This window comes from Cotesia glomerata, linkage group LG7 (assembly GCF_020080835.1).
Source record: "Cotesia glomerata isolate CgM1 linkage group LG7, MPM_Cglom_v2.3, whole genome shotgun sequence".
NCBI classification, from domain to species: Eukaryota; Metazoa; Arthropoda; class Insecta; order Hymenoptera; family Braconidae; genus Cotesia; species Cotesia glomerata.
Window position 1 is genome coordinate 6,103,729 of NC_058164.1, and position 27,957 is coordinate 6,131,685.

A 27,957-nucleotide genomic window follows, 5' to 3' on the forward strand; every position below is an offset into this window, starting at 1 on the left:
CCAATAGATTTAAACATTGAAATAAAAGAACGAAACAGATCTATTACAACGCGAATTCAATTCGCAGCACTTGATTGATTTCTTTATGTTGTATGTTATATATTGTAAGTTATGTCTTGTATAAAATATATCATAGTCTTGGTACGACCAAAATTTAATTCTTTTTCTTTTCATACAAAATTAGTCGGCTAAAAAAAAAAACCATAAATGATTCCGTACAAAGATAACCGATCCCCGACGGCTATTTATCTTATACGTTTATGTTTATACCTATACACCAGAATCAGACAAAGTATACGTATGTGAAATCTCATACAGTTAAGTTACGCTCAAACTAGCTTTTAATATATAGCATATAGTGTAGATATGTCTGCCGTGTAACAGGCAAACAGCAGCAACGTATGAAGATTTGTATTTGTTTTAATAGTAATAATAATAATTAAAATAAATATACCAGCAAGGCAAATTTTATACGTGTTTATATTTATAAAAAATATATCCACCAAAAAAAATGGATCTGACGGATAAAAATATTAAGGAGTCTTTTGAAAAATTTGGTGCCTTGTATGCTTGGTCAACCAGTATTTTCATCTTCCAACTGCTGGCTTTGACGTGGTTCACTGGTCGAATACGCGTGAGGACTCAGGTAAATATTAATATTAAAAAAAATTTTTTTTAATAAATTTCATGATGAAAAAATTTTGAAAATTGCAGACGATACACAGCGAGGAAGACAAAGTTTGGATGAAGAACGAGAAGATAACTTTGTGCGTCAGCGGAGGCGGACATCCGGATGTCGATCGCATTAGGTCAATTCATTTCAACGATTTAACCCTAATAATTAGTTGGTTATTTATTATCCCATTTTGGCTGTTAACTTCTCCGGAATACACCACGGCGTTTGTAATTATGAATTTGTTTTTAATTTCGAAAATTTTTCATACTGTTCTGTATATGAAATTAATTGTCTCGCCGATTTTTTTAAAAATTACTGTAATTACTTGCTATGTTCTGATAATTATTGTTAGTGTATATTCAATTTACTGTTACTATTAATAAAATTTAAAAGTTGATGAATTTAAATTACTGTTGAATTTTATTGGTTGATTTATCATTTGCATTGATGATAAATGAAAATTAATTTAGCAGACAAATAAATTATGGCAAAAAAAATTATTAAAAAAAATTTATGTGTAGAAAATTTAAAAAATTAAAAATGCAATTTTTTTAAAATAATTTTTCGGAACAAATTTATTTGTCAAAAAAATTAAAAAATAATCAAGTGACTGGTAACTTTAATGTCATTGATGATAATTCAGTTTGAATTTATCTGTTTTACAAAATCGCTAGATGTCGCTGCTATTTCAATATGGCGCAAATTTTAAAGAAATGATAAAATTATAATTGATTCACCAGAAGTAATATCAATCTCCATTTTACTGCCTAAAAAAAAAAAAAAAAAAAAAAAAAAAAAAAAAAAAAAAAAAAAAAAGTGTTAATTAATTTCAATTTAAAAAAATTTTTTTTGAGAAAATTATAATACACTACCTTGAAAGATGACTGAATTAGAAAGAAGTTAAGAATCTTGTCTTAAGCTCCATTTTCCACTACACTAAACTTTACTGACATTACTGACATAAGATATAATAATAAATTTTTTCACTAGGAACTCTGACAGCTTATTTAAATTTCGATAACTCTGAATGAAAATATCAACTAGATGACATTTTAAAAAAATATTTACACGACAAAACCCTAATTAATATAAAAATAATTACTAGTATTTTATAAGTAATTAATTAAATATTTAAACTATCAGTTTATTATTTTTTAAAGCAGACTCGGCTAAAAATTGCGAAAACAATTTTGTCTATCGCGAAAATTGATAGTCATTGTTGGCTGATGCTGATAACATTGCCGGGTATGAAAAATTTAGATGCAATTAGACTACTATACCCGATAATTTATAAAAATTTTTATGAAATCTAGTTTATTAAGTATTATTTCACGTAATTACGCGTAAATTTATAAAAAGTAATTGAGAAAAATCTAAAATATAAGTAAAAAATTGCCGAATCGTGGAGAGAGCATCCGACCGTTGAGAAAGCCCAAACGACAGTGGCGTCGCGGCGCAGAAGAAATGCGCACTAGCAAAAAACGAGGGAAAATCATTCCGCGCGCTTATTGGCTGTCTCAGCTGCGCGCGCATGTTCAAAATACTAAATAATTACTGTAATTTTTAATTTATTTTTAAATTAAAATTAATTTTTTTAAAACATTAATTACTATTTTAAAGTAATTAAAATAAATTTTTGTATTTTTCCTTTATAATTAAAAAAAAAAAAATTTTATTTTTTTTTATAAAAAAAAAAATTGCTATTAATTTTTTAATTCTTAAAAAAAATAAGAATAAAAAAAAATTCGCAACTCGTGTTAAAAAATAATTAACCTTCATAAGATAAAAATAATTTAACAACAAACAGTACATGACCTACCTTTACAATTCCGAGGTTAAGTTTTTTTAAAAAATTAAAATACCAACACTGGATACAGCTGGATATTTAGAAGAGAAAGTATCAGTAACGTCAACCAGCACCACCAGCGGTAAAACAAGTAAGCAACGACGAATGACTTAAAAATATTTTCCGACATTTTCATAATCTATTATTATTTACACTACCAACGGAGTGTTGGAGATCCATTCACCTTCTCTTCTCCAATCAGAGGAATTTTTAGTGTATAGCTGGCTGGTTGTGGCTGTGAATGTTCGTGTAAGATCACGTCATTGATTAATAAAAGTATCTTGTAGCTCGTAGACTTGTGAAAATGGCGAGTGACGCATTGTGTGTTTTTACAACATCTTAAACATCTAGTGTCTTTATTTGTATTATCACAACAACAATTAAATCTCTCATAATAATCCTTAAATAGAGTTCCAGCTGAACGTAATAACTCACACTCGCTGTGAATCATCAGAACCAATGTTCTTGACAGGAGTGAAAATAAATATAAATATCTCGAGTTTGAATAAATAAATAATCGATTGGTCATTTAAAAATCATCATCTTTAATTAAAGTCTGCGTCTGGCAATCAGTGTACGTGTATTGAGTTTTTTTATATTTACTTAAATATATAAAAAAGACTCCTGTGAAGATTTATTTTGTTCGGCCATATAATGCAGTGACGCGATAATGAAAGTTTTCTTCGTGTGTGATCTCGAGATAAAAAAAAAGATAAATCCCGAGACGAAGAAGAGGAGCACAAGTAATAGTGATAGGAGTAGTCATAGTTAAAGTAATAGCACTAGCCGTACTGATAATCATAATAATAATAGTTATAATAATCACAATAATTGAGGAAGCGTTAGTGGTAGTGTTAGTGTTAGTGAATATATTTAATTTAACAGATAGCGTATTTAAAATCTCGACCTGTCAGAACATGCTCAGACAGGCTGATTCAACCGCAGTTGCTATCAGGGAATCAAGGACTTGATTATTTACTTTATTTACACCGCTAATATCAACATCACCAGCACCAGCATTGCTGTCGTTATCAACAACAATATTATCATCGACGACTCCTTTTATTATTTGTTTTTATACTCATGACTGCAGTTTTGCATAATCATAATCACAGTACAGTTTATACCACCATTGGATAGCTGAAAAAACAGATAAAAATAATAATAAGGTAATTTTTATAATTTTTATAATTTTATACGTCTCGATGACTTCATTGACTTTGATATCACATACGTAATATCTAAGACTTTCACTTATTTTGCAAATTTCATTGTTTCAATTACATTATTTTGTTTTATTGCTTAATTTTATTACTTTTTTTTTTTTTGTACACTTGAGAGCGCAATAACATAATAATAATAATAATAATAATAATAATAATAATAATAACAGAACTAAACAGAATGTGCTTTTTTTTCTCAATACGTTAGGATGCATGAGTCATTCCGGATGATAAAGTAGTTTCTCATTCGTTCTTGTTTTATTTTATTACTAATTTTATTTTTTTTTATTTTTTTATTGTCCATTTACAGATTGACAAGCATTGGGGACAAGCTATCGAGAGTATCAAATAAAATGTTTGCTGGGATTTAATTTTTAAATCATACTGCTTACAGCTGTTCCAATTCATCAACAATATTCAAGTTTACATTTAAATATATTTAAAATAATAAAATATATTTAAGTTGAGAGAGATTAAAAATTTTTTTTAGAATTTTATGATAATTAAATTATAAAAAAAAATTTAATTAAAAAATTTCACATGTAAAAATTACAAGTGAAAATTTTTATTAGTGATTTGTAATGAAAATTTAAAAAATTGACAACTAACTTCAGTATTGTTATCGGATATTCAACAAGTTTGTTTATTTATTAATTAATTAATTAAATTAATGAAATAATAGAGGATAAAAACTTGTTTAGTTATATAATCAACAGTTGATTAATAATTAAAAAAAAAAATTATTGAAGACTCGGAGCAGTAAAATGCTCGTGGAATCAAGTAATTATGGGACAGCGTTTTGCTAGCTTCCGAGAATTTTTCAAGATGGACAGTAAGCAATCCCACCAGAGTCACCATCAGCTGGACCGGGAGCAAGAAACCCACCAGAACTCGGAAGCTGGAACTGATGACAATCAGCATGCGTCAGCGTACGTGATGCCAAGTAACGACAACATCGAAATCACCGGAGACAATGAAAACAACGGAAACCAGTTTGATAATCCGGTTGCGGATGAAAACAAAGAGCAGAATCGAAATTTTAACAACGAGGAATTTAATTTAGAGAATCACAACTCCCGTTTTGAGTCGATTTATAGCCAGCCGTTGGATTCAACAACTACGATACAAGACTCGGGGAAGGCTTGTAATAATAATGGTAATTTTGTCGCTCCTGAGACGGAATTTAAGCAACAAGAACCTTGCTGCAGCAGCTCGGGAAGCAGCAGCAGTGAAGACAGCTCTGCGGATCCATCTCTCAGGCGGACTTCCAAGACTTTGTCCTTTGTGAAGCGTAAAAGTAAGATTCAAGTTTTTTATTTGGTATTTTTTTTTTTTCTAAATTCATTTATTTAATTTTTTTTTTTAATTAATTTATTTAGTTTTTTTTTTAATTAATTAATTAAATTTTTTTTTTAATTAACTTATTTGATTTTTTTTTTAATTAATTAATTAAATTTTTTAATAGGCAAGCAGCGCAAGGACCAAAACCAGGTGTGCAATCACACAACGCTGTCTGCGAAGAAGAAACGGACCAATTGGGTGTTGAAGTTCAACTGTGCCAAAAGCAAAGGCTCCAAGAACACAGACATGCCCGATCAACCTAACAACAGCGCGGAGTGCGTTTGCACTGGGTACAGAAGCACTGAAGAACATCCGATGGGAGCTGGAGTCGTTTTTAACAATCATTCGATACCACAGAGTCCCGTTTTAGGACCACTGCCCCCTAGTCCGGTGATTGATTTGTCACGGTTCAATCCCGCAGAGTATCCAATGGAGGTAAAATAAATTATTATTCACTGAGATTGACCAACAATTTTAATTTTATTGTGAAAATTTTAATTACTTTGAATGTTACGCCATTTTATTTTATTTATTCACTCGGTCAAAAATATTTATATTGCATAACAAGTCTAACTCAAGGATAATTAATTCGTTAGAAGCATCTATAAAAGCGCATTAAACTAATCGGATTATGAAAGGCGTCAAGGTGTCAAAAGACACAAATTTTACTTTTTATATTTGTTCAATTCAATATACTATATATATTTTTATCCAATATAGTTTTAACTAGCAACCTTGCAGTCACTATGTGACTTCCGTGACTTGTGAGCTATAAATAAATAAAATTTTACTTTATAAAATAATGACTTTTGGTAAATTGCACTGTACTTTCTTAACTATTGACATTTTTAAAGATATAAGCTCATCTCGATGTTACACTCATCAAGAGCTTTCATTTGAGTACCCACATGCATTTTGATATAATTTTCATATATACATATATATATATATTATATATATATATATATATATATATATATATATATATATATAATATGTATAAATATATGAAAAATTGATATGGGTACTCAAAAGAAAGGTCTCAATGAATGTAATGTCGGGATGAGCTTATATCTTTAAAAATGTCAATAGTTCACAAGATAACAATGTCAATTTTTAATTATTGACATTTTTAAAGATATAAGCTTGTCCCGATGTTATACTCATCAAGAGCTTTCATTTGAATACCCACATGGCATTTTTCATATATTTTATATATATGGTATTTGTGAAATATATAAATATATAAAATATATGAAAAATTGATGTGGGTACTTAAATGAAAGGTCTCGATGAGTGTAATGTCGGGGTGAGCTTATATCTTTAAAAATATTAATAGTTCACAAGATAGCAGTGTCAGTTCTTAATTATTGACATTTTTAAAGATATAAGCTCATCTCGATGTTGCACTCATCAAGACCTTTCATTTGAGTACCCACATGGCATTTTTTATATATTTTATATATATGGTATTTGTGAAATATATAAATATATAAAATATATGAAAAATTGATGTGGGTACTCAAATGAAAGGTTTCGATGAGTGTAATGTCGGGGTGAGAAACAAATTCAAGTCAAGACCTTTGCAATGACACTAAATTACAGTAAAAATACTGATTTTATCGTATGACTATCTTGGAGACAAAATTTTCCTTGTTCTCTTAATAATATAGATTAAATTTATGATGAAGCTAATTTAAATTATTAATCTATAAATAAATTAAAAAATTCAGGATTGTGATGAACGAGCAAGGCAACAGCGAGCCCGAGAAATGGAGGAAGGTGTCGAGCCTCCACCAGGTTACAGGCCTAATTATTCTTCCACAATTCCAGTTCACCCGAACGGAATAACTGTCGAAGACCTAACAGCCCTCTTCCAAGCTCACGTCGGAATCCAAGCGGCTGCCGTAACCGCTTTGTCCCAAATGGACATTACCCTTGTTTCAAACATCGAAAGACCGGCTCACACACAGGTACATTTTTTACAGTAATTATTTTTAGCCCAATGTAATTAATAGAGTCATTAGAGGTTTAATTAGCCTGAAAATAAACTTGAGTTTGATAACAGGAAGCAAGCAATTAATTATCTCATTCGTTTAATTACTTTTTCAGGTCGATTATGTACATTGCCTAGTACCTGACTTACAGTCTATAACCGCATGTACTTTTTACTGGGGTAAAATGGACCGGTACGAAGCCGAGCGTCTTCTTGATGGTAAACAGGAAGGAACATTTTTATTGAGAGACTCTGCGCAAGAAGAATTTCTTTTCTCAGTTAGTTTTCGTAAATATGGGAAATCCTTGCACGCTAGAATAGAACAATGGAATCATAAGTTTAGTTTTGATTCACATGATCCTGGTGTTTACGCTTCCGATACGGTAATTATATTTTTTATATTTATTAATTCGAATGTTTTCTCTAATATTTTTTTTTCTTTGAGAGTAATTATTTGACCGAGATTTTTCCTGAAAATATTAGTCTTATAAAAAAATTTAGATTTAAACTGAATGATTCAAATTCCTGCTAATTATTAAAATCTTAATTTTTAAATTGCACGGTACTTTCTTAACTATTGACGTTCTTAAAGATATAAGCTCATCCCGATGTTACACTCATCAAGAACTTTCATTTGAGTACCCACATGCATTTTTGAGATATTTTTCATATATACATATATATATATAATATATATAAATATATAAAATATATGAAAAATTGATGTGGGTACTCAAATGAAAGGTCTCGACGAGTATAACATCAGAATGAGCTTATATCTTTAAAAATATCATTAGTTAACAAGATAGCAATGTCAGTTCTTAATTATTGACATTTTTAAAGATATAAGCTCATCCCGATATTACATACATCGAGACCTTTCATTTGAGTACCCACGTGGCATTTTTTATATATTTTATATATATGGTATTTGTGAAATATATAAATATATAAAATATATGAAAAATTGATGTGGGTACTTAAATGAAAGGTCTCGATGAATGTGATGTCAGGGTGAACTTATATCTTTAAAAATGTCAATAGTTCACAAGATACAAGGTAATTTCTTAATTATGTATCTAAAGATAGAGAATTTTCAAATGCAGCCTAAATAAATTACAGTCGTAATATCAAAAATTCATCAGCATTAAAATTATAAATTGTTATTTTTAAATTAAGGCGATAGCTTTTATGCTAATAGAAATTTTTTATCAAACAGGTGTGTGGTTTAATAGAACACTACAAGGACCCATCGTGTTGTATGTTCTTTGAGCCAATGCTGACAATTCCACTGCATCGTAATTTCGCTTTTCCACTGCAACATCTCTGCCGCGCTGTTATCACAACTCGAACGACATACGACGGTATAAACAAGCTACAGCTGCCAAAGACCCTAAAAAGTTATCTCAAGGAATACCATTATAAACAGCGAGTGCGCGTAAGAAGATTGGATAGCGAAAATGACATTATGTTATATGGAAGATCCATATCATATTTACCAATGATTTGAATCAACCCGCTTTAATTAACCAGTTGGATGATTAGTTGATAATTATGTATTCTAATGTGTTACGTTGCAATGATTTAACTCAAGGGAATCTTATTGATGTTAAAAAAAAAAAGGTACTATTTAATTATCCGTTACTAGCTAAAGAGTACTAAATTTATTGAAAGAAATAAGGATTATTATTATTATCTTATTTTATTTTTATTATAATTATTATTATTATTTTAAAACTCGATTTAAAAATCAAAATATTTTGCATAATGAATTATTGTTTTGTGTTTAAACAAAACTTAATGATGAATAAATTTCAAAAATTGATTTATTATATACATAATAGATTGTAACTATATTTTAATAATTGTTGATATAAGAAAAAAAAATTTATAAAGTGTCGAACAGTATTTATGATTAAAAGATGCTTTATAAATAGATATTAGCTGCAATATTTTACATTATAATTTTTTTATAAATTAAATTGTCCATTTATTTTATTTAAGCTTTACTTAAACTTTATTTTTACTCAATTAAAATAATTGATAAATTATTTTGCGAAGAAATTAAGACAAAGTAATAGAAAAAAAAAAAAAAAAAAAAAATAAGGAAATGGTAAAATCTTCCCAGTTATGTAAGTGATCAGTAATTACTCCTATCGTGCCTATGTCTAATGATTAATAGTAATAATAATAATGATAATTATAAACTAAACTAAATATTTAATAAGATAAACTGTCCGTGTTGGTGTTCATCGTTGTTGGATATGTAAGGGTGAGTTTTTTTTTTAACAAACTTTTATTTTTTTTTTAATTAAAAGAAGTAAATTTGTTGATAAAAAAAAATATTTGTTAGTTCAATTATAAAATGTAATTAGAAAAAATTACCGTCTTTAAATATAAATATATATATAATAAATAATTATTAGAATAATTGTAATTAAAAGAAGAGATGACGGTATACAGAAAAATTATAAAATGAAATTATTAAAAAAAAAATTTTTATTTTTTATTAACAAAAGTTAATAGCCTAATATAACGAGTGATAATGGACTCGTATTATCATTTTTTTTTTGTTTGAAGAGGACTAAGGTAAAGACTCAGTTATTAACACTGGCCTAGTTGTTTGACACTTGCAATTTTATTCTAACTAAAAAAATAAAATGTTCTTATAAGAACAATTATCTTGATATTTATCATTCAAAAATTATCTAGATTATTAAGAGAATAAGAAAAATTGTGTGTCCAGGATATGAAAACTGCATTCGAAATGCTCTATCTCTAGATACATAATTAAGAAATGACCTTGTATCTAGTGAACTATTGACATTTTTAGAGATATAAGCTCATTCCGGTGTTACACTCATCGAGACCTTTCATTTGAGTACCCACATCAATTTTTCATATATATATATATATACCAAAAATGCATGTGGGTACTCTAATGAAAGGTCTCGATGAGTGTAACATCGGGATTAGCTTATATCTTTAAAAATGTCAATAATTAAGAACTGACATTGCTATATTGTCAACTAATGATATTTTTAAAGATATAAGCTCACTCCGGTATTACACTCATCGAGACCTTTTATTTGAGTACCCACATAAATTTTTCATATATTTATATATTTCACAAATACCATATATATAAAATATATCAAAAATGCCATGTGGGTACTCAAATGAAAGGTCTCGATGAGTAAAACATCGAGATGAGCTTATATCTTTAAAAATGTCAATAGATAAGAAAGTACAGAGCAATTTAACAAACGTCATTATTTAATAAAGCAAAATTTTATTTATTTATAGTTCACAAGTCACGGCAGTCACATAGTGACTGTAAAGTTACTAGTATTTATTGATCTATTATAGTTGATTTGTTTTTTTTATTAAAATAAAATTGCAAGTGTCAATAATTGGGCCTTTTACCTTATAATTAAATAAATAAATTAATAAAATTGTTAATAAATAAATAACGAGATGAAGAAAAAATTGATAAATTGTAATTGGCTTATCGTTATTAATTATTTAACCGTTTAAAATAATAAATGCATAATATAAAAATAACAATAAATAAATAAATTGAATATTTATTAATGTGACATTCGGACCAATTATTATTATATATAATACAATACAATGCATAATTGAATAAAAATACGAATTGAAGGTACAGTTAGCAAATAAATATTTAAAGCATTTTTATCAGAAGTGTAATCGACAATTAAAAAAAAAAAAAAAAAAAAAAAAACAGTTTATCTAAATTGATAATTAGTATAAATAATAATTGATAATTATATTCCTGTTGAAAAGAAGTAATTGTTGATGGTATAAGTTGGTATAAACTCACCCGCCCAAACTTACTAAAAAAGACTGATGAAAAAAATGATTGATTATTGCCAAATTAATAATGATTGTATTAGCAAAATTCAGAGTTAAAATAATCACATAAATAAACGAAATAAATAAATGAATCGAATGAATTGTTAGTTACGCTCTTAATTAATTAATAACATTATTGTATTTGTATTGTAAATAATTAATGAATTATAATTATTAATTAATTGATGTATAATAATAATAATGACTATCTTGAACAAATCACTTGTTTATTGACAATTGCATCCTTTGTATTGACATGTTATTATTTATATGGCGCAGTGGTGACTATTGACGGATAAATAAGCTTGTTGCTGTGGGTAAGACGATTGTGTAGTTGAAGAGGAATGTCAGACCAAATAGTATCAGCATAAATATGTCTAAATTATTGATAAGGAATTTATTTGTCATTTTTTTTTTTTTTTTTAATTATTTGTAAAAGCTGAATTAATTTAAAGAAAATTAATTTGTTTACACAACAAAAAAATTATGACTCATTTTTAATCAATAAAAATGACAAAAAAATATTTTTTTAAAATTGCACTTTTTTCAGAATTTTTCAAATTTTCTACATGTCAAATTTTTTATTTTGATTTTTTTTTAATATTTTTCAATAATAAAATTTTTTTAATTTCATGATGACTAATTTAATTTTCATAACAATATAAATGAGCTGTCAGATGATTATTTTTTTTTAATGTAAGTAGAACAAAGTTTAAAAAATTGCTCCATAATTAAAAAAAAAATAAAAACAATTTTTTTTTAAGCCATGCATTTACAAAACTATAATTAATTAATTAATTAATTATTGATAAATTTTAATAAAAATAAAAAAGGATACGGATAAAGTTTCTCTCCCATTTTTCAACCATGTACAGCTCAGTAACGAGCATGTATCTAAAGTACCAGTAGTTTAAAAACGACGTCAATTTTTCCAATGGATTAATCATGATTTTGTTATTTTTTTTTTTATTATAAAAAAAAACTGTCAAGCTCGTCTAGAGATTTTTCAACTTATCTAATATACTACTATTTTCTTACTGCTTTAAAATTTTCAGGTTATGAACTCACTACACATCAAGTACATCAAGTGACCACGTGACCAATCACTTGGTGGTGTAAATAAACGATATTTTTTTATTCCAAAGCAGCATGAGCATATGACATGATAAGAAATCAAATAGATAATTTTTTATCATATGATTTTAATAAAACAGTGGGTGTAATAGAGAAGTGTAATTATTTTCCTGTTGAATTGATTTTTAATGGAGCAAATAAAAATAAAAAATATTGTAGTCACTGGATTTGGTCCTTTTGGAGAGCATAAGATCAATGCTAGTTGGGAAGCAGTAAAAGAATTATCAAAAATTTCAAATGATAAATTAAAAAATAAGTATGAAGTCAATTTAATTATTGAAGAAATTCCAGTTGCTTATGACCATGTTGACAGCCGAGTTCCTCAACTGTGGAAGGAGTATGACCCATTGGTAAATATTAAAATTCCATACTAATTTTTAAAAAATTATTAACCGGCTTATTTCATGAAAATTAATTTAGCAGGTACTTAATAATTTTAAGAATTTTAGTAATAAATAAATTATTGCAAAAAAAATAAAAAAAAAAATTGACTTGTAGAAATATTAAAAAATCAAAAATAAAATTTTAAAAAAATAATTTTTTGGAACAAATTTTTTTCTTAAAAAAAATTAAAAAATAGTTAAGTATCATGCTTTTTTCCAGTTTATGATTCATGTTGGAGTTTCCGGTGGTGCTAAATGTCTAACGATAGAAAATAGAGCCCATGGGTATGGATATTTAAAAAAAGACGTCAAGCAATGCAGCCCATGTGAAGGAAGCGATTGCGAAGTGGCTCTCGCTACTGAAATAGACGTCAAAAAAATTTGCGAAGAAGTTAATAAAAAAAAATTCTGCGAAGCGTGTGTGTCCGATGACGCTGGTAGATATTTATGTGAGTACACGTACTTCCAGTCATTGCGTGTTCAATGCAAAAAGACTATTTTTGTTCATGTACCTGATTTTGACGTTTATCCAACTTCTGTCACCGCTCAAGGCCTTGATTCTATTGTGTGTCACTTACTTGAAAATTTATCGTAAATTTTCCGCTGAAAGATTTTTTAAAAAGTGATTGTAAATTTGATGTATTTTTAAATATTATTGCAAAATTGTTTAATGAAAAATATTTTTTTTATAAATTAATAAATTTTAAATACAAATATTCATTGATCTTGATGAAATTTAGCGCTTTTAATGGGTGTAATATTATTTTTTAATTCCCTAGAAAAAGGTTTTCTTAACATATTTGCGACATGTCCCATTTGAATCGCACAGTCGTAGTGTAAGTTTGTGGGAAGAAGCGTACATTCGCGTTCAAATATTGCAGCTAATCCATCAAGCAGTTCAATGAATCCCATGGACAATGCTGCGCGACGTAATCTGTTCAATTCCTGTGAAAAAAAAAATTATCAAGTAAACAAAAAATAAAATTGAGACATCTAACAATTGTTATAAATTTTTAAACTAATAAATTATAGCAAAAAAAATTTATTTAATAATTTTCATCTTTAGAAGCTCTAAAAAATTATAAATGCAATTTTTTTAAAATAATTTTCTAAAGCTAGTTTACTTTTCAAGAAAAATAAAAAAATTGTCAAGTGTTTGTTATTTTCAGTGTCATAATAAGCGCCAAGATTTTTCAAAATAACAATTCATAATAGTTCGAATTTTTGATATTATGGAAAAAATAACGGTCTTATAAATTTTTTTTTAAACTAACGTTAAAAATTTAATTTTATCAAAAAAATGTCTTTTATGTTCTTTCTTTAAGATCAATAATTTCAAAAGTAAGATTCATAATTATCACAAAATTTGAACCTTCCACTATAAATCTTAATTTTGGAATTACAGCGAAAATATTGGTTTTTTAAAATAAACATAAGAGACATTTTTATTCTAATATTAAATTTTGAACTTTTGTTTAGCAAATTTTTTTTATAGGTCCAATATTTTCGCCGTAATATTAAAAATTTAAATCAATTATTTTTAAAATTGTAACAAAAATTTCAGCCTTAATCATAATAAAAAAAAATAAATAAATAAATCTTACTTTATAAAAATTTTGAGTCTTCTCTGGCAATTTTCTCGCATGCCTCAAAATTTTCTGAATATCAGACTGCAATCCGACCTGCCTGATCCAAGAAGGTGCGTTTTGAGAGTAACTTCTTTTTTCAGTAGGCTTGATAGGGAAAGCCAGAACCTCAACATTCTTGCTGACAACATCAGCAGGTCCCAGATGGTTAAAATTTCCTAACCAAGGTACGACATAGGCTCCAGGCTCCAATACCGTCAGCATAAGGTTCGATTTCTTCTTGGTATCTGCCCAAGAGTAAATAAATCCATACCAGTCGGTTTGCAGAAGACAAAGCGCAGCCATGTTCTCGACTTTTAGCGCTCCGTGGAGTAAGACACAAAAAGAAGCGGACTTTCCTTCATCACTATTGTCTTCAGCATCAGATTCTTCCTCCAAAGACACTACGCCTTGCATACTGGGAGTCTTTTCTGTTGGTAAAGGCAGCACTAGATGCCGAGAAATTGAATTAGGACTCCCGACGTCGCTCACTGAAATGAACCCGCAGATTTCAATTGTCTTAGATATCGTCATTCCGGGGACTAGTTCAAAGTCTGTTCGTTTTGTGTAACTCATCGGCGCCGGAGATAAGTGGATTCTTGACCCCAGGTTTCCACACTTCAGGTATCCTTGGAAAGACACGTAATTAGTTTCGGCGAGTTTTTGGAAACAGTTATTTACTGAGGTTTTTGAGAGCGAACCCTCGGGAATAAGCACTCCGCTGTCTTCACCTGCCAAATCTACTAACTTTTGGTATAATGGCAGTCCTTGTGATAATCCTGCGTCTTTTTAAAATAATGAAAAATTGTTAATTGACAGTTTAGTGATTTTAAAAATTTTTTCAATAAATAAATTACAAGAAAAATTTATTAAAAAATTCCATCTTTAAAAGCTCTAAAAAAATTTAATTTTAATTTTTTTTAAATAATTTACTAGAGTTATTTTATTATTTTTTTTTTTTTAATTAAAAAATTATCAAGTGTTAGCTACCTTTAGCAGACATTTAATTTTTTTTCATTAATTAAATTAGAATTAAAAAAATACTTTTTAAAAAAATTGCTTCAAATTTTTCTCCTTTTTTTTTTATAATAATTAATTTTTATCTTATAAAAATAAATAAAATAAAGTTTACCTTGCTGAGAAGCGATACAGACAACACTGAGTTTACCAGGAAAAGGAAAGGGCAAAGGAAATGGATTCTCACGAGCAACATGCAGTGATTTAAGAGAATGTCCTAGAGACATTGCACCGACTCCTGGGTTTCCATCGGTGATCAAAATAACCTGACATGCTGTCGAATTTCCCCACTCGCTCATTATTACGCTATTAACCCCGTGCAACGCGGTCTCTATGCATGTCTTGTCGCGCTCTTCTATCATCTGCAGCCGAGAACGTATGCTGTCATAGTCGCGAGTGAACGGACAGATTAATTCATACAGCGATGAAAATACAACCTGAAAACAATTATTATTATTATTATTTTGTTCGAATGTTTTTTCGTTTATGACTAGTTTGTTTTTTTAACTTACTAGTGATACGAACTCCAATTTAGAATTAACTTGTAGATAATTCAGTAAAGTGTTGATACCCTGCACTGCTAGGTGATGCCTAGTCAATTGTTCATTTTGTGATGCATCTATTCCTGTTGATATCACGGGACGTCTCATTGATAAAGACACATCCAGAGCTATTACTGTCGGCATTTTTATTTAAAATCAACCTAGAGAAATAAATTCATGATAAAAATTAATTTAGAAGAATTAAAAAAAATATTAATTATACTGAAGTCAGCTGATAATTTTTTAAATTTTTTATTGTTAACTTTACTTTAGTGATATAATTTTGTTATCAATTAAAAAATACAATAATAATAATAAATAATTATTGACACTTTTCTTCAATTGTATAAAAATAATTTTAGATGTATATAATTTTAAAAATATATTTATGGTCTTTTAATAGTATTTTTAAAATTGATTTATTATTTATTTTACTTACCAATTGCTTAAAAAATATCAAAACATAATTTAAGGAGTAATTTATTTTTAAGGGTTAGGTCAACTGTTTACCTTTTTAATTTCAAGCGTTTTTGACACATGGCTTTTTATTATTATTTTTTTATCAGTAACACAAGTGACATCTGCAGTACAAAGTTGCAATTTAAAATATTCTTAGCGGTAAATTACAATATTATTTTTTTATTATCACTTTTTTTTATAGAAAGTATTATTTCAGTAATTATTATTATTATTAATTAATTATAATTAATTTTTATTATCACGTACTAGCTGTAGTAAATAATAATTAAATAATTATTTAAATTCATAAAATAATGTACAATTATTCTTAATATTTATAAAGAATACAAAATATTTTGTATGAATTAACAAGCGTATAAAGTAACTACTTAAATCTACGATAAATAAATAAATGTTTGGTTTGATCTCTTTAACATCAACGAATCACTGAGAATAAATACATTTAAATGTATAAAGAACCATCTGCTGGTCCTAAATATCGGATAGAAATTAACATCACGTCTATTAGTGTCCACACACCCAACCCGCCAAAACTGAATAGTTTTCCAATACCTTCCTGCCAGTGTCCTAGGTAAAATCTAAAATAGAAAAAAAATATATGCATTAGCAAACAAGTAGAATTTAAAATTAAAGCTTTAATTTAATTAAGTACCTGTCAGCTCCAAAACCACCTAGTGTTATGCTCAAGATTAATGCTGTTGACCATTTATATCCTCCGGTCCAATTACAGCGCAGATTTTTCATAAACTTACGTCTTCCCAAGCATATTATATCACTATTTACTGTACAATTAGTCCTGAAATAATTTTTTTTATTAATTATAATTATTAAATTATTAAATTTAAATTGTTGGAATTTTTATATTAAAATTTTTTCACAATTATTTAATTTTTTATAAGAATATAAAAAATCATCAAATGTCTGTAAATTTAAGTTAAATTTTTTACCTATAATATTGCGGAGGTGAAGCAACAGAATTACATGAATTCTTTAAATGACATTTGTGTTCCCAATGATGTGTTTGATAGCAATATCTGCACATATATTGCTTAGTAAATGATTTTTCACCCTAAAAAAAAAATTGACCAAATATAAGCTTCTAAAATAGAAAAAAACTAAGTTATAAGTTTTGTAAATTAAAAATCGAGTGATTAAATTACCACACAATCAACTGAATCAGGAACTGTGCAGTTGATAGTATACATCGATCCATAATCACAATGAGGATCAAGATCGCACTTTAAACAATCACCTCCTAGATCTGTACATAACTTACCAATTGGACATGAACCATATAAATCATCTTGCTGAAATTCAAAGTAAAATTAATCCTTATTAATATTAAAAAAAAATAAAAAATAACCGAGACCAGACCAAGTTACAATTTTTTGTACTCACTTTTTTATTACTATTAGCTGGTGTAACATTTGTGAAAGCATGGCTCATCATGCCCTCTGCAAAATAATTTTTTTTTTATTTTCACAATTTAAGAATTTTTTATTGCTAATGAATAATTATTTTGAAATTTAACTGAAGTTTATAAATTTTTTAATTTCTATTATTAATTAAATTCTACACGTGGAATTTTTATTTTTTTGTAATAATTTTTTTAATAAGAAAAATTCATTAAAATTGTCAGATGTCAGCTGATTTCATTTTAATAATAAATAAATAAATAAATAAATAATTACCATATCCCATATCAACTTGCTTAACTGAATTAAATATTAGAGACAGGATAAGAATCATAACATTTTTTCTATTTATCCGAACAATATTCATCTTGTTTATCTGTCAGTTATAAAAAAAAAAACTAGACAATTTTCATCGTTGCAGACATTTTACACTCTGGAGAAAAAATAAATTATATTTATTTTATAGGTTAGTTTTCAACTATTTGTACTTTTGACAAGTTATTAACTTTATATAAATTAATATAAAAGTAAATTTTCAATAATATATATAACGATTAAATTATGAGAAAAAAATAAACTTACATAAATATTAAAAAAATAAAATTTCTTCTTTATTAAAAAACGTTTCAATTCTCAGTGCACATGTAATCCAATTACAAACGTCAGATGATGTTTTTGTTTATAAAAATTTAGCGAATAATTAAAAGAATGTTTATCGTGAGCGGAGAAATCCAAAATGTCAAAAAAATCAAACTTCCGACTAATCAGCTGACATCCGGAGTCGATGTTTTATGAAACGCTAATAAATATAATACATACATATATATACAACTATATTTATATATATACATAAAATATATCTCAGCATTTATTAGCCTCACTTGACAAAAATATATTTTCCGCAGCTAAATTATTTATTTACTAAAAAATCAAGTTAGTTTTTAAAATTCTACATGTCAATTATTTATTAAAGTGTCAGCTGATAAAAAAAAATATTTTTTTATTTAAATCCAGGTAATTATTAAATATTATCTCAACCTCAAGCCTAGATTTTTTTTGCATAAAAAAAAAGTTTTTTAGTGTATATTTTTGACAATTATTACGTGGATGTAAACAAAGTTGGTGACTTTTTAAATAGTTGATTAACATAAAATTAATGAGTAAAGAAGTGATGTGTTTTGCTTAACGGTTTTCTCAGCGTGAAAATATTTATTAGAGAGCAACAAGTTCTATTGTATTTAGATTGAAACTAATTGATTGAATTATTTTTATTTACAGCGTTGATTTGTTTAATCGAGTGTTAATTTAATGGGCCGAGATTTTATTAATAAAAATAATGAACTCAAACGAATCGAGCAACAAAGAAGCTGGTGAAGTTGAAATAGAATTGGAAGAGTCAAATGGTACTGACAATGTCATGTCCGATGAAAAAAATTGCAAGGCTAAAATCCAAAATGGCATTTGTAAGTAAATTATTAATATAAAAAAAAAATAAAATAATTGTTGATTGAAATTTAATAATAAATTAATTATTTTATTTTAGTGCCTAATGGGACACCATCGAAAATGGAAACCGACAACGAAACAATTCCATATAAATACACAAGTACAAATCCTCCACTTTCAATTAACAGTAACTCGAATTTACAACCAAATCTATCAGTATGTATGAACGGTTGTCAGTCAGTGGCAATGACAACTGAAAATTTGCCATCTCCGTCTTTGGTCTCCGGGTCGGGATCCAGCGACGGTACTCCAGAGGATCCGGATATGATTAACAATGTCGACTATAATTCTGGTATTAATAAATGCCCGCCAAAAGTGTCATGTAATCTTAATAATGAGCTGGGAGCAACGTGGTCTAGTTCGCTTAATAATATTGCGAGCATTGGGTCAACAAGTCAAGGTACTTGTTGCGTTTTACGACCTAATATTAATGGCAGTAGAGAAACTGCCGGTCCAAGTGGATTATCTAGGGTAATTTATTATATAATAAATAATTTTATTTTATTTTTTATAACTAAAGTGAAAGATCTAATCATTGACACTGGCCTAGTTAGATAAATAGTTAAGAAATGACCTTGTATCTTGTGAGCTATTGACATTTTTAAAGATATAAGCTCATCCTGACATTACACTCATCAAGACCTTTCATTTGAGTACCCACATCAATTTTTCATATATTTTATATATTTATATATTTCACAAATACCATATATATAAAATATATAAAAAATGCCATGTGGGTATTCAAATGAAACGTCTCGATGTATGTAACATCGGGATGAGCTTATATCTTTAAAAATATCAATAATTAAGAACTGGCATTGCTATTTTGTTAATTAATGACATTTTTAAAGATATAAGCTCATTCTGACATCACACTCATCGAGACCTTTCATTTGAGTACCTACATCAATTTTTCATATATTTTATATATTTATATATTTCACAAATACCATATATATAAAATATATAAAAAATGTCATGTGGGTATTCAAATGAAAGGTCTCAATGTATGTAACATCGGGATGAGCTTATATCTTTAAAAATGTCAATAATTAAGAACTGGCATTGCTATTTTGTTAATTAATGACATTTTTAAAGATATAAGCTCATTCTGACATCACACTCATCGAGACCTTTCATTTGAGTACCCACATCAATTTTTCATATATTTTATATATTTATATATTTCACAAATACCATATATATAAAATATATAAAAAATGTCATGTGGGTACTCAAATGAAAAGTCTCGATAAGTGAAACATCGGGATGAGCTTATATCTTTATAAATGTCAATAATTAAGAACTGACATTGCTATCTTGTTAACTAATGATATTTTTAAAAATATAAGCTCACCCTTACATCACACTTATCGAGACCTTTCATTTGAGTACTCACATGACATTTTTTATATATTTTATATATATGGTATTTGTGAAATATATAAATATATAAAATATATGAAAAATGCCATGTGGGTACTCAAATGAAAGGTCTCGATGGGTGCGACATCGGAATGAGCTTATATCTTTAAAAATGTCAATAGTTAAGAACTGACATTGCTATCTTATTAACTAATAATATTTTTAAAGATATAAGCTCACCCTGGCATTACACTCATTGAGACCTTTCATTTGAGTACCCACATCAATTTGTCATATATTTATATATATATTATATATATGTATATGTATATATGAAAAATATATGAAAATGCATGTGGGTACTCAAATGAAAGTTCTTGATGAGTGTAACATCAGGATGAGCTTATATCTTTAAAAACGTCAATAGTTAAGAAAGTACAGTTCCATTTAACAAAAGTCATTATTTAATAAAGCAAAATTTTATTTATTTATAGTTCACAAATCATGCAAGGTTTCTTCGAAGTTGCTAGTATTTATTAATTTATTAAAGTCGATTTTTTTTTAATTAAAATAAAATTGCAAGGATCTTTTACCTTATACCGGTTATTGTAATTAATAATTACAATTTTAATAATGATTATAGTAAACTATATTAATAATTTATTTTAAAGCGCGAACAAAATGATAGAAGAGACTCCAGTTCAGAAAATGAAGGTGATGATTTTTCTGACGATGAAGATTATTGTATATACACATATAAAGGTAACGATGAAGCTGAAGTAGACGAGAGACATCGTAATGGACTCGCAGAGAATCAAGAAGCTGCTGGACAACAACTGAGTGGTAGGTCGAGCCCAGAAATGGATTTTCTGGAGATGGATTTCGATCCTGGACCTTCGTGTGAGCAGGTAAATTTTTGTTTCAATTCTCTTTAATTAAATAATTATAATTTGTTATTTTTTATGCGCAGGACACTGGAGATAGCGATCTAGCGTCTATTAATGAAGACATCCAGAATATTGCGCTGGACAACGCGGAGGCTGATTCAGTGTTTCTGAATGACTTAAGCGGTGGAAAAGTTCAGAGGCCAGAGTCTCTACCTCAAGCTCAGAATGAGCAAAATGTCAGCGTCGAGTTGGAAATTCCGGACAGTGTGTCTTTGGATGGCCCGTCTACTAGCGGTTTGAATCATAATCCAGTTGCGCAATGCTTACCTAGTACCAGTTCTGGCATAAGTTAGTTTTTAGAATTGATAATTAATTTGCTTATGTAACTTTCGCGTGAATGTAACATTAATTATTATTGCTTAGGAAAAGTCGGAGCTAGCTTATATAATCACGGTGGAATTCCAACAAGAGAGTCACATGGTTATCACAACACAAGCGGGGATTTAATTTCTCCTGGTGATAATAGAGATGCTGATTCTGAATTGTGGGCTGACGCTGCAGCTATTCCATTGCCGGAAAATTCAACAGTTAATGGGTTAAAGGTCAACTTGAGTTCCACTCTGTGGCACAGAATGATGGCTAAAAAACTTATGCTGCACAAACAGACGGCATTTAATCAGAGTGGAGAGTCCAATTTGGTTTGATTATTTATTTTTTATACTATTTAGTTTACATTAATTAAAATTATAATTAATGAAATTTTTTTAGGAAAATGACCTGTGTAATGATAAATTGGATGATTTGCAACCGGTTGAAAGAGTAATGCTCTGGAGCGAACAAGAAGCGGCTGCTAAACAAGTTACGCAGATCGGAACCTCTGCATGCGGTGCCACGTCTGCTATTAATGCTCTTGTAATTATTCTTTAATTTTTTAATTATTATTAAGGCTAGGATTTTTGCCTTAAGATTAATAAAATTTTGCTAATTATAAAAGTCTTAATTTTAAAATTGCGGCTTTTCTATTGGTCGTCAGAAAAAATTATAAGAGATTTGTTTAATAAAATTTAATTTTAAACAACTTTTATTTAAAAAATTTTTTCATGCGACCAATATACTATTAAGAGAATTTGCAAAATTTTAGATACATAATTAAAAAATGACCTTGTATCTTGTAAACTATTGACATTTTTGAAGATATAAGCTCACCCAGACATTACACTCATCGAGACCTTTCATTTGAGTACCCACATCAATTATTCATATATTTATATATATTATGTATATGTATATATGAAAAATATATCAAAATGCATGTGGGTACTCAAATGAAAGCTCTTGATGAGTGTAACATCGGGATGAGCTTATATCTTTAAAAATGTCAATAATTAAGAAATGACCTTGTATCTAGTGAACTATTGACATTTTTGAAGATATAAGCTCACCCCGACATTATACTCACCGAGACCTTTCATTTGAGTACCCACATCAATTTTTCATATATTTTATATATTTATATATATTATATATATGTATATATGAAAAATATGTCAAAAATGCATGTGGGTACTCAAATGAAAGCTCTTGATGAATGTATTATCGAGAAGAGCTTATATCTTTAAAAATGTGAATAGTTACGAAAGTATAGTGCAATTTAACAAAAGTCATTATTTAATAAAGCAAAATTTTATTTATTTATAGTTCACAAGTCACGGCAGTCTTGTGAAACTATAAAAATTTCAATTTTTAAATTGTGGCTTATTATCTAAAATGATACTAATGAAATTAAATGTGCAGCTTGCATTAGATGTGCCATTTTCACCAGAAGTATTGGTAAAAAGCGTAGCGACAAGACTCCGTGAACCAGGAACTCCCTTGCCGAGATATCTGCTGAGTCGATCAAGAGCGGGAGCGACTCATAAAGACATTATTCGGGGTATTTCTCTGGCAAGTAGCGGCGCAGTGATAACAAAGTTTTTTGCCTTTTATCCAGAACGAGCGATATCGCTTTCACACTGGCTTCATTACTGGATTTCACGAGGTATTTTTTGCTTTTATCAACTTTGTTATAAATAATATAAAAAATTTTTTATTGTAGGCGCGGTTCCAATCGCAACATTGAATCTTCAAAACTGTAGTAAAGAATCTAAAATACCAGACGCTTGGCACCATCAGATGATTTTTGGAGTCAGCCAAGCTGGTATATACTTTACAAATCCTCTTGAATGTCTTCCTGAACAAGTAATTTGCTATTAATATTTATTGTAAAAATTATTATTTATTATTTTGTATTTTTTAATCAATCTTATTGATAAATTTCAGCTTGTTTGGCATCAGTTAGTGAGTCCAAGTGTCTTATTGGTTCGTCGAGATGATGTTTTAGCTCACTGGAACTCTTCGACAGATATGACACCACTTATAAATATGGACCATCGTTGGCGAAGGCTTAATGTTCTTGGTAATTTGAAACATCCTTTATATTTAGACTGCATTCGAAAATGCTCTAGCTCTAGTTACATAATAAAGAAATTACCTTGTATCTTGTGAACTATTGAGATTTTTAAAGATATAAGCTCACTCCGACATTATACTCATCGAGACCTTTCATTTGAGTACCCACATCAATTTTTCATATATTTTATATATTTATATATATGTATATATGAAAAATATATCAAAAATTGATGTGGGTACTCAAATGAAAGCTCTTGATGAGTATAATGTCGAAGTGAGCTTATATCTTTAAAAATCTCAATAGTTCACAAGATACAAGGTAACATCGGGATGAGCTTATATCTTTAAAAATGTCAATAATTAAGAACTAACATTGCTATCTTGTTAACTAATGACATTTTTAAAGATATAAGCTCACCCCGACATTACACTCATCGAGACCTTTCATTTGAGTACCCACATCAATTTTTCATATATTTATATATATGAAAAATGTATCAAAAATTGATGTGGGTACTCAAATGAAAGCTCTTGATAATTGTTACATCGAGATGAGCTTATATTTTTATAAAAATAATGTTAATTTTTATGCGTAGGTCAAGTAGTGAATATAATTCGCGAATCTCTAGGCCAGAGACCGCAACCAACAACAGGGACATTTAGCGCAACGCATATCCGTATTCCTGCGTCTTATCAGTCAGGTATTACACTAGTGATGCGATCAGATGCAGCTGCAGCCGAAGAATTGCTTCAAGCTGAGGAATTACCATTACTCTAGTCTCATTATCATATCCATCATTACTAAAGAGAATAAAATGATAATGACAAGAAGCTACAAAATTAAAAAAATAAATACATTAAGAAAAAAAAAAAGAGAGAAATAAGTAATAATTGATTTAATAAAATAATACATGATTGTAATTAATTTGAGCTCGCTAACATTTTTTTGGCTAAGAGATGTCTAAACAACGGAGTTACGATAATTAATAAAATCCCTTTCAATAGTTAATAATAAAAAAAAAAAATAATTAAAAGTATCATAAAAAATAGAATATCCCTGCCTCGCTGACTAAGCTATCGAAAATACAGTCGTGAGCTGGTGTATAGTTTTTCAGTTTTATATAACTGAATTTTATATAGTGTTCACTAATTGTTAACTAAGGTTCCTCAACGAAAAATTATAAAATTTGTTTTGTGTATTTCTATTTAAATATTTATCTTCCTCTTTCAATTATTTTTAATTAAATTAAAATTTTTAATAAAAATAAAGTTCTTTATTGTTTTGTCAAACTTTATTTTTAGAATTTCTACTCTGAAGTTTTTAAATAATTAATTATAAGCTTGTTTGTTGATATCAAAATAATTGAATATTTGTTTTAAGCGATTCATTATTAAATTAATAATTAGAAATTACTTGTGTTTGTATAGAATTAAAAGACAATCTTGAATTCGAATAAATTTTATTGTCAGTGAAAACTTTTTTTTTATTTACACTAACATTATTATCATTATTATCAATCATTATAATTATTATTATAATTATTTTTATATATAAAATGAAATGTCTTGTAAGGAGCAGTTTAAGACATACTGAAAAAAAAAAAAGAAAATTATTGAGTACTAGATAATTGTTATCTTAAAGTTTTTTGTTTTAATTATTAATTGTTATTAAATTTACCTTTCTATGAGTGAAGCTCTCATCGTCGATGTTATAGCTGATGGCGTACTTTCGTTCAATTTGAAGACACTTTCAATCACAGATATCTCCGTACCTGTAGTGTCCATCCCACAAAAGCTAGCCCAGTCATTAACGACCATGCCAGCTGCTATAACTTCACTTCCTCTGTTGACGGTTCCAGCCTAAACAATTAAATAATTAATTATTATTATTAATTTTCAACCATAATAACAATAAGAATAATTAAAATAATAATAATAGATATTTCAAAGATATATATAATAAGCAAAATTTTGTGGCCAACAGTCAATTTATGATGATAAGTATTTAGGCTGCATTCGAAAATGCTCTATCTCTAGACACATAAATAAGAAATGAACTTTTATCTCGTGAACTATTGTCATTTTTAAAGATATAAGCTCATCCCGATGTTACACTCATCAAGATCTTTAATTTGAGTACCCACATCAATTTTTCATATATTTTATATATTTATATATTTCACAAATACCATATATATAAAATATATCAAAAATGCCATGTGGGTATTCAAATGAAAGGTCTCGATGTATGTAACATCGGGATGAGCTTATATCTTTAAAAATGTCAATAATTAAGAACTGGCATTGCTATCTTGTTAACTAATGATATTTCTAAGGATATAAGCTCACCCCGACATTACACTCATCGAGACCTTTAATTTGAGTACCCACATCAATTTTTCATATATTTTATATATTTATATATTTCACAAATACCATATATATAAAATATATCAAAAATGTCATGTGGGTATTCAAATGAGAGGTCTCGATGAGCGCAACATCAGGATGAGCTTATATCTTTAAAAATGTCAATAGTTAAAAAAGTACAGTGCAATTTAACAAAAGTTATTATTTAATAAAGCAAAATTTTATTTATTCATAGTTCTCAAGTCACGGCGGTCACATAGTCACTCCAAGGTTGCTAGTTCTTATTATTATTATTATTATTATTATTATTATTATTATTATTATTATTATTATTATTATTATTAACAATAATAATAAAAAATCATAACTTTATTGCGGAGTAAAAAAATATAAATGTTAAAAATATATTTACCACTAGAGGCACTTGTAAAAGAGACGATAATTCATCTTGATCTTGAATAGAAGTTTTAGGATGAACTATTCCACCTTGGTTGGATAAAATCGAATATGATCCCACTAAAACATTGCTGGCGATTGTTTGACGGAAAACTTCTACATTTAATGTATCTGCTAAAATTTCCTCAGTTTCCTAATAAATAAATAAATAAATAAATAATTAACTTCTGCAACTAATGATCTCATAAATTAAATTTGTAGTAGTAATAACAAAAATTTACCCGATCAAGGTCCGGATGGACTAACGCAACGTAGTCATTACAGGCGACGACATTTCCAAGTGCCGACAGTCTCTCTTCGACTCGTTGAACTTTCACCGAATCCGGTAGTGAATTTCTGATGTGCTGAAGCTCGTTGTCACTTGTGGAGCTCGGGACTAGCAGTCCATTCTTGTTACCTGTAAAAATATCAATTAAATGGTGAGTGATATTTTTGGATTAGGTAGTGGTAATATAAAAATTATTATATTGAACAGACCAACAGTTAGACGCCCAATAATTCGGCAACCAGCGACTGATGCGTGGATTACTGGAATATTTTCTCCTAATTCAGCCTCAAAGACACTGAAAGTGATAATAATCATTATTAAATTATCATTTAGTACTCTGATAAACAATCATAGTTATAGTAAGGATCAAAAATAATACCTGTAAAAATTTTCGCTTCCTCCGATTGCTACCAAGCAATACGAATTGGTCAATTTTGAGAATACTCCAACTTCGTTACTGTTTTCAAACTGAACTCTTACTGCCATTTTGCCGTTAAAAATCAAATACACAATCTATGTAAGCTATAATTTTTAGTTACTTAATACGCGGTATTAACTTAGATAAATTTAGGCAAAACACGTGGACTTGAACTTGCTTACTGCCAGCAGTAGAATCTAAAAGCGGACTTTTTAGTTACACCACGTAGTGCAACGAGGTAAATACACGAACACGAGGTTTTTTGAAGATTCTACAGTTTAATGTGAAAGAATTTTAGGTTATAAATTTTTCGAGTGTACATTATACTAGTCAACGTGCGCGCGTCTTAAATGTTAGTTTGGAATTATATATATTTTCATACTTATCATATATTTGACCAATCATATTACGATAAATTGATGCTACAACATTTTATCTAATTTTATGTCAAGGATACTGAAGTTAGCTGATGTCTAACAATTTTTTTGATCTATAAAACTGAAGTTAACTGACAGCTGTCAATTTTTTAAAAACTTACACTTGTAATTTTTTTTAATTTCTCAAGGTGAAATGTTTTTTTTTTTATCTACTTATAATAATTAAGTTGGTATAAAAAAAAAAATTGATAAATGTCTTTTAATTTTAACAGATTTTTATTAATAAATATAATAAAGAG

The 27,957-nt window shown here is 28.1% G+C and overlaps 6 protein-coding genes and 1 long non-coding RNA gene across 9 annotated transcripts; 4 read left to right on the forward strand and 3 right to left on the reverse strand.

Annotated features, from left to right (window-relative positions):
- The first annotated feature begins 2,627 nt into the window (after nt 1-2,627).
- On the forward strand, nt 2,628-4,190 carry LOC123268440. Its single transcript, XR_006510234.1, has 2 exons — nt 2,628-3,691; nt 4,056-4,190. It is a non-coding gene; the product is annotated as an uncharacterized LOC123268440 (long non-coding RNA).
- Nucleotides 4,191-4,368: 178 nt separating this feature from the next.
- On the forward strand, nt 4,369-9,672 carry LOC123268436 (suppressor of cytokine signaling 5). The gene is made up of 5 exons (XM_044733483.1): nt 4,369-5,042; nt 5,211-5,521; nt 6,820-7,059; nt 7,199-7,465; nt 8,302-9,672. Exons 1-5 carry the CDS (start codon nt 4,532-4,534, stop codon nt 8,590-8,592), a joined length of 1,620 nt encoding a protein of 539 aa, XP_044589418.1. The 5' UTR covers nt 4,369-4,531; the 3' UTR covers nt 8,593-9,672.
- A 1,960-nt stretch (nt 9,673-11,632) lies between these two features.
- Nucleotides 11,633-13,130, forward strand: LOC123269539 (pyroglutamyl-peptidase 1). Of its 2 annotated transcripts, XM_044735320.1 has the most exons (3): nt 11,633-11,657; nt 12,017-12,445; nt 12,699-13,130. In XM_044735320.1, exons 2-3 carry the CDS (start codon nt 12,224-12,226, stop codon nt 13,071-13,073), a joined length of 597 nt encoding a protein of 198 aa, XP_044591255.1. In that variant the 5' UTR covers nt 11,633-11,657; nt 12,017-12,223; the 3' UTR covers nt 13,074-13,130. The 2 variants fall into 2 exon arrangements, with proteins under 2 accessions (XP_044591255.1, XP_044591256.1); XM_044735321.1 differs by lacking the exon at nt 11,633-11,657 and having other exon boundaries at nt 11,979-12,445.
- On the reverse strand, nt 13,129-16,216 carry LOC123269538 (integrator complex subunit 14). Its single transcript, XM_044735319.1, has 5 exons — nt 16,102-16,216; nt 15,633-15,823; nt 15,236-15,557; nt 14,083-14,888; nt 13,129-13,423 (listed from the first exon to the last, which is right to left on the reverse strand). Exons 2-5 carry the CDS (start codon nt 15,804-15,806, stop codon nt 13,196-13,198), a joined length of 1,530 nt encoding a protein of 509 aa, XP_044591254.1. The 5' UTR covers nt 15,807-15,823; nt 16,102-16,216; the 3' UTR covers nt 13,129-13,195.
- Nucleotides 16,217-16,433: 217 nt separating this feature from the next.
- LOC123269542 (TM2 domain-containing protein almondex) lies at nt 16,434-18,334 on the reverse strand. Of its 2 annotated transcripts, XM_044735324.1 has the most exons (7): nt 18,140-18,334; nt 17,834-17,990; nt 17,541-17,596; nt 17,303-17,449; nt 17,090-17,211; nt 16,795-16,938; nt 16,434-16,720 (listed from the first exon to the last, which is right to left on the reverse strand). In XM_044735324.1, the coding sequence occupies exons 2-7, from the start codon at nt 17,922-17,924 to the stop codon at nt 16,585-16,587; spliced, it is 696 nt and encodes a 231-aa protein (XP_044591259.1). In that variant the 5' UTR covers nt 17,925-17,990; nt 18,140-18,334; the 3' UTR covers nt 16,434-16,584. The 2 variants fall into 2 exon arrangements, with proteins under 2 accessions (XP_044591259.1, XP_044591261.1); XM_044735326.1 differs by lacking the exon at nt 17,834-17,990.
- A 163-nt stretch (nt 18,335-18,497) lies between these two features.
- LOC123269540 lies at nt 18,498-24,642 on the forward strand. Its single transcript, XM_044735322.1, has 11 exons — nt 18,498-18,571; nt 18,836-19,020; nt 19,101-19,534; nt 21,103-21,339; nt 21,402-21,666; nt 21,742-22,016; nt 22,087-22,230; nt 23,113-23,356; nt 23,414-23,556; nt 23,638-23,773; nt 24,366-24,642. Exons 2-11 carry the CDS (start codon nt 18,894-18,896, stop codon nt 24,545-24,547), a joined length of 2,187 nt encoding a protein of 728 aa, XP_044591257.1. The 5' UTR covers nt 18,498-18,571; nt 18,836-18,893; the 3' UTR covers nt 24,548-24,642.
- Nucleotides 24,643-25,252: 610 nt separating this feature from the next.
- On the reverse strand, nt 25,253-27,636 carry LOC123269541 (eukaryotic translation initiation factor 6). Its single transcript, XM_044735323.1, has 6 exons — nt 27,243-27,636; nt 27,073-27,158; nt 26,817-26,992; nt 26,552-26,728; nt 25,448-25,629; nt 25,253-25,359 (listed from the first exon to the last, which is right to left on the reverse strand). The coding sequence occupies exons 1-6, from the start codon at nt 27,347-27,349 to the stop codon at nt 25,350-25,352; spliced, it is 738 nt and encodes a 245-aa protein (XP_044591258.1). The 5' UTR covers nt 27,350-27,636; the 3' UTR covers nt 25,253-25,349.
- Between the last annotated feature and the right edge of the window lie 321 nt (nt 27,637-27,957).

Coding starts and splice junctions, on each gene's coding strand:
- LOC123268436 (XM_044733483.1), top strand. CDS start 4,532: ATGGGACAGCGTTTTGCTAGCTTCCGAGAATTTTTCAAGATGGACAGT. Junction 7,060..7,198: donor AAAGACCGGCTCACACACAG/GTACATTTTTTA, acceptor TTACTTTTTCAG/GTCGATTATGTACATTGCCT. Junction 7,466..8,301: donor GTGTTTACGCTTCCGATACG/GTAATTATATTT, acceptor TTTATCAAACAG/GTGTGTGGTTTAATAGAACA.
- LOC123269539 (XM_044735320.1), top strand. CDS start 12,224: ATGGAGCAAATAAAAATAAAAAATATTGTAGTCACTGGATTTGGTCCT. Junction 12,446..12,698: donor GGAAGGAGTATGACCCATTG/GTAAATATTAAA, acceptor GCTTTTTTCCAG/TTTATGATTCATGTTGGAGT.
- LOC123269538 (XM_044735319.1), bottom strand. CDS start 15,806: ATGCCGACAGTAATAGCTCTGGATGTGTCTTTATCAATGAGACGTCCC. Junction 15,558..15,632: donor AATTGGAGTTCGTATCACTA/GTAAGTTAAAAA, acceptor AATTGTTTTCAG/GTTGTATTTTCATCGCTGTA. Junction 14,889..15,235: donor CTGTATCGCTTCTCAGCAAG/GTAAACTTTATT, acceptor TATTTTAAAAAG/ACGCAGGATTATCACAAGGA.
- LOC123269542 (XM_044735324.1), bottom strand. CDS start 17,924: ATGAATATTGTTCGGATAAATAGAAAAAATGTTATGATTCTTATCCTG. Junction 17,450..17,540: donor CAGCTAATAGTAATAAAAAA/GTGAGTACAAAA, acceptor TTTGAATTTCAG/CAAGATGATTTATATGGTTC. Junction 17,212..17,302: donor CTGATTCAGTTGATTGTGTG/GTAATTTAATCA, acceptor TTTTTTTTTTAG/GGTGAAAAATCATTTACTAA.
- LOC123269540 (XM_044735322.1), top strand. CDS start 18,894: ATGAACTCAAACGAATCGAGCAACAAAGAAGCTGGTGAAGTTGAAATA. Junction 22,231..23,112: donor CGTCTGCTATTAATGCTCTT/GTAATTATTCTT, acceptor TTAAATGTGCAG/CTTGCATTAGATGTGCCATT. Junction 23,774..24,365: donor GCGAAGGCTTAATGTTCTTG/GTAATTTGAAAC, acceptor TTTTATGCGTAG/GTCAAGTAGTGAATATAATT.
- LOC123269541 (XM_044735323.1), bottom strand. CDS start 27,349: ATGGCAGTAAGAGTTCAGTTTGAAAACAGTAACGAAGTTGGAGTATTC. Junction 27,159..27,242: donor GGAAGCGAAAATTTTTACAG/GTATTATTTTTG, acceptor TATCACTTTCAG/TGTCTTTGAGGCTGAATTAG. Junction 25,630..26,551: donor TTTTACAAGTGCCTCTAGTG/GTAAATATATTT, acceptor TTAATTGTTTAG/GCTGGAACCGTCAACAGAGG.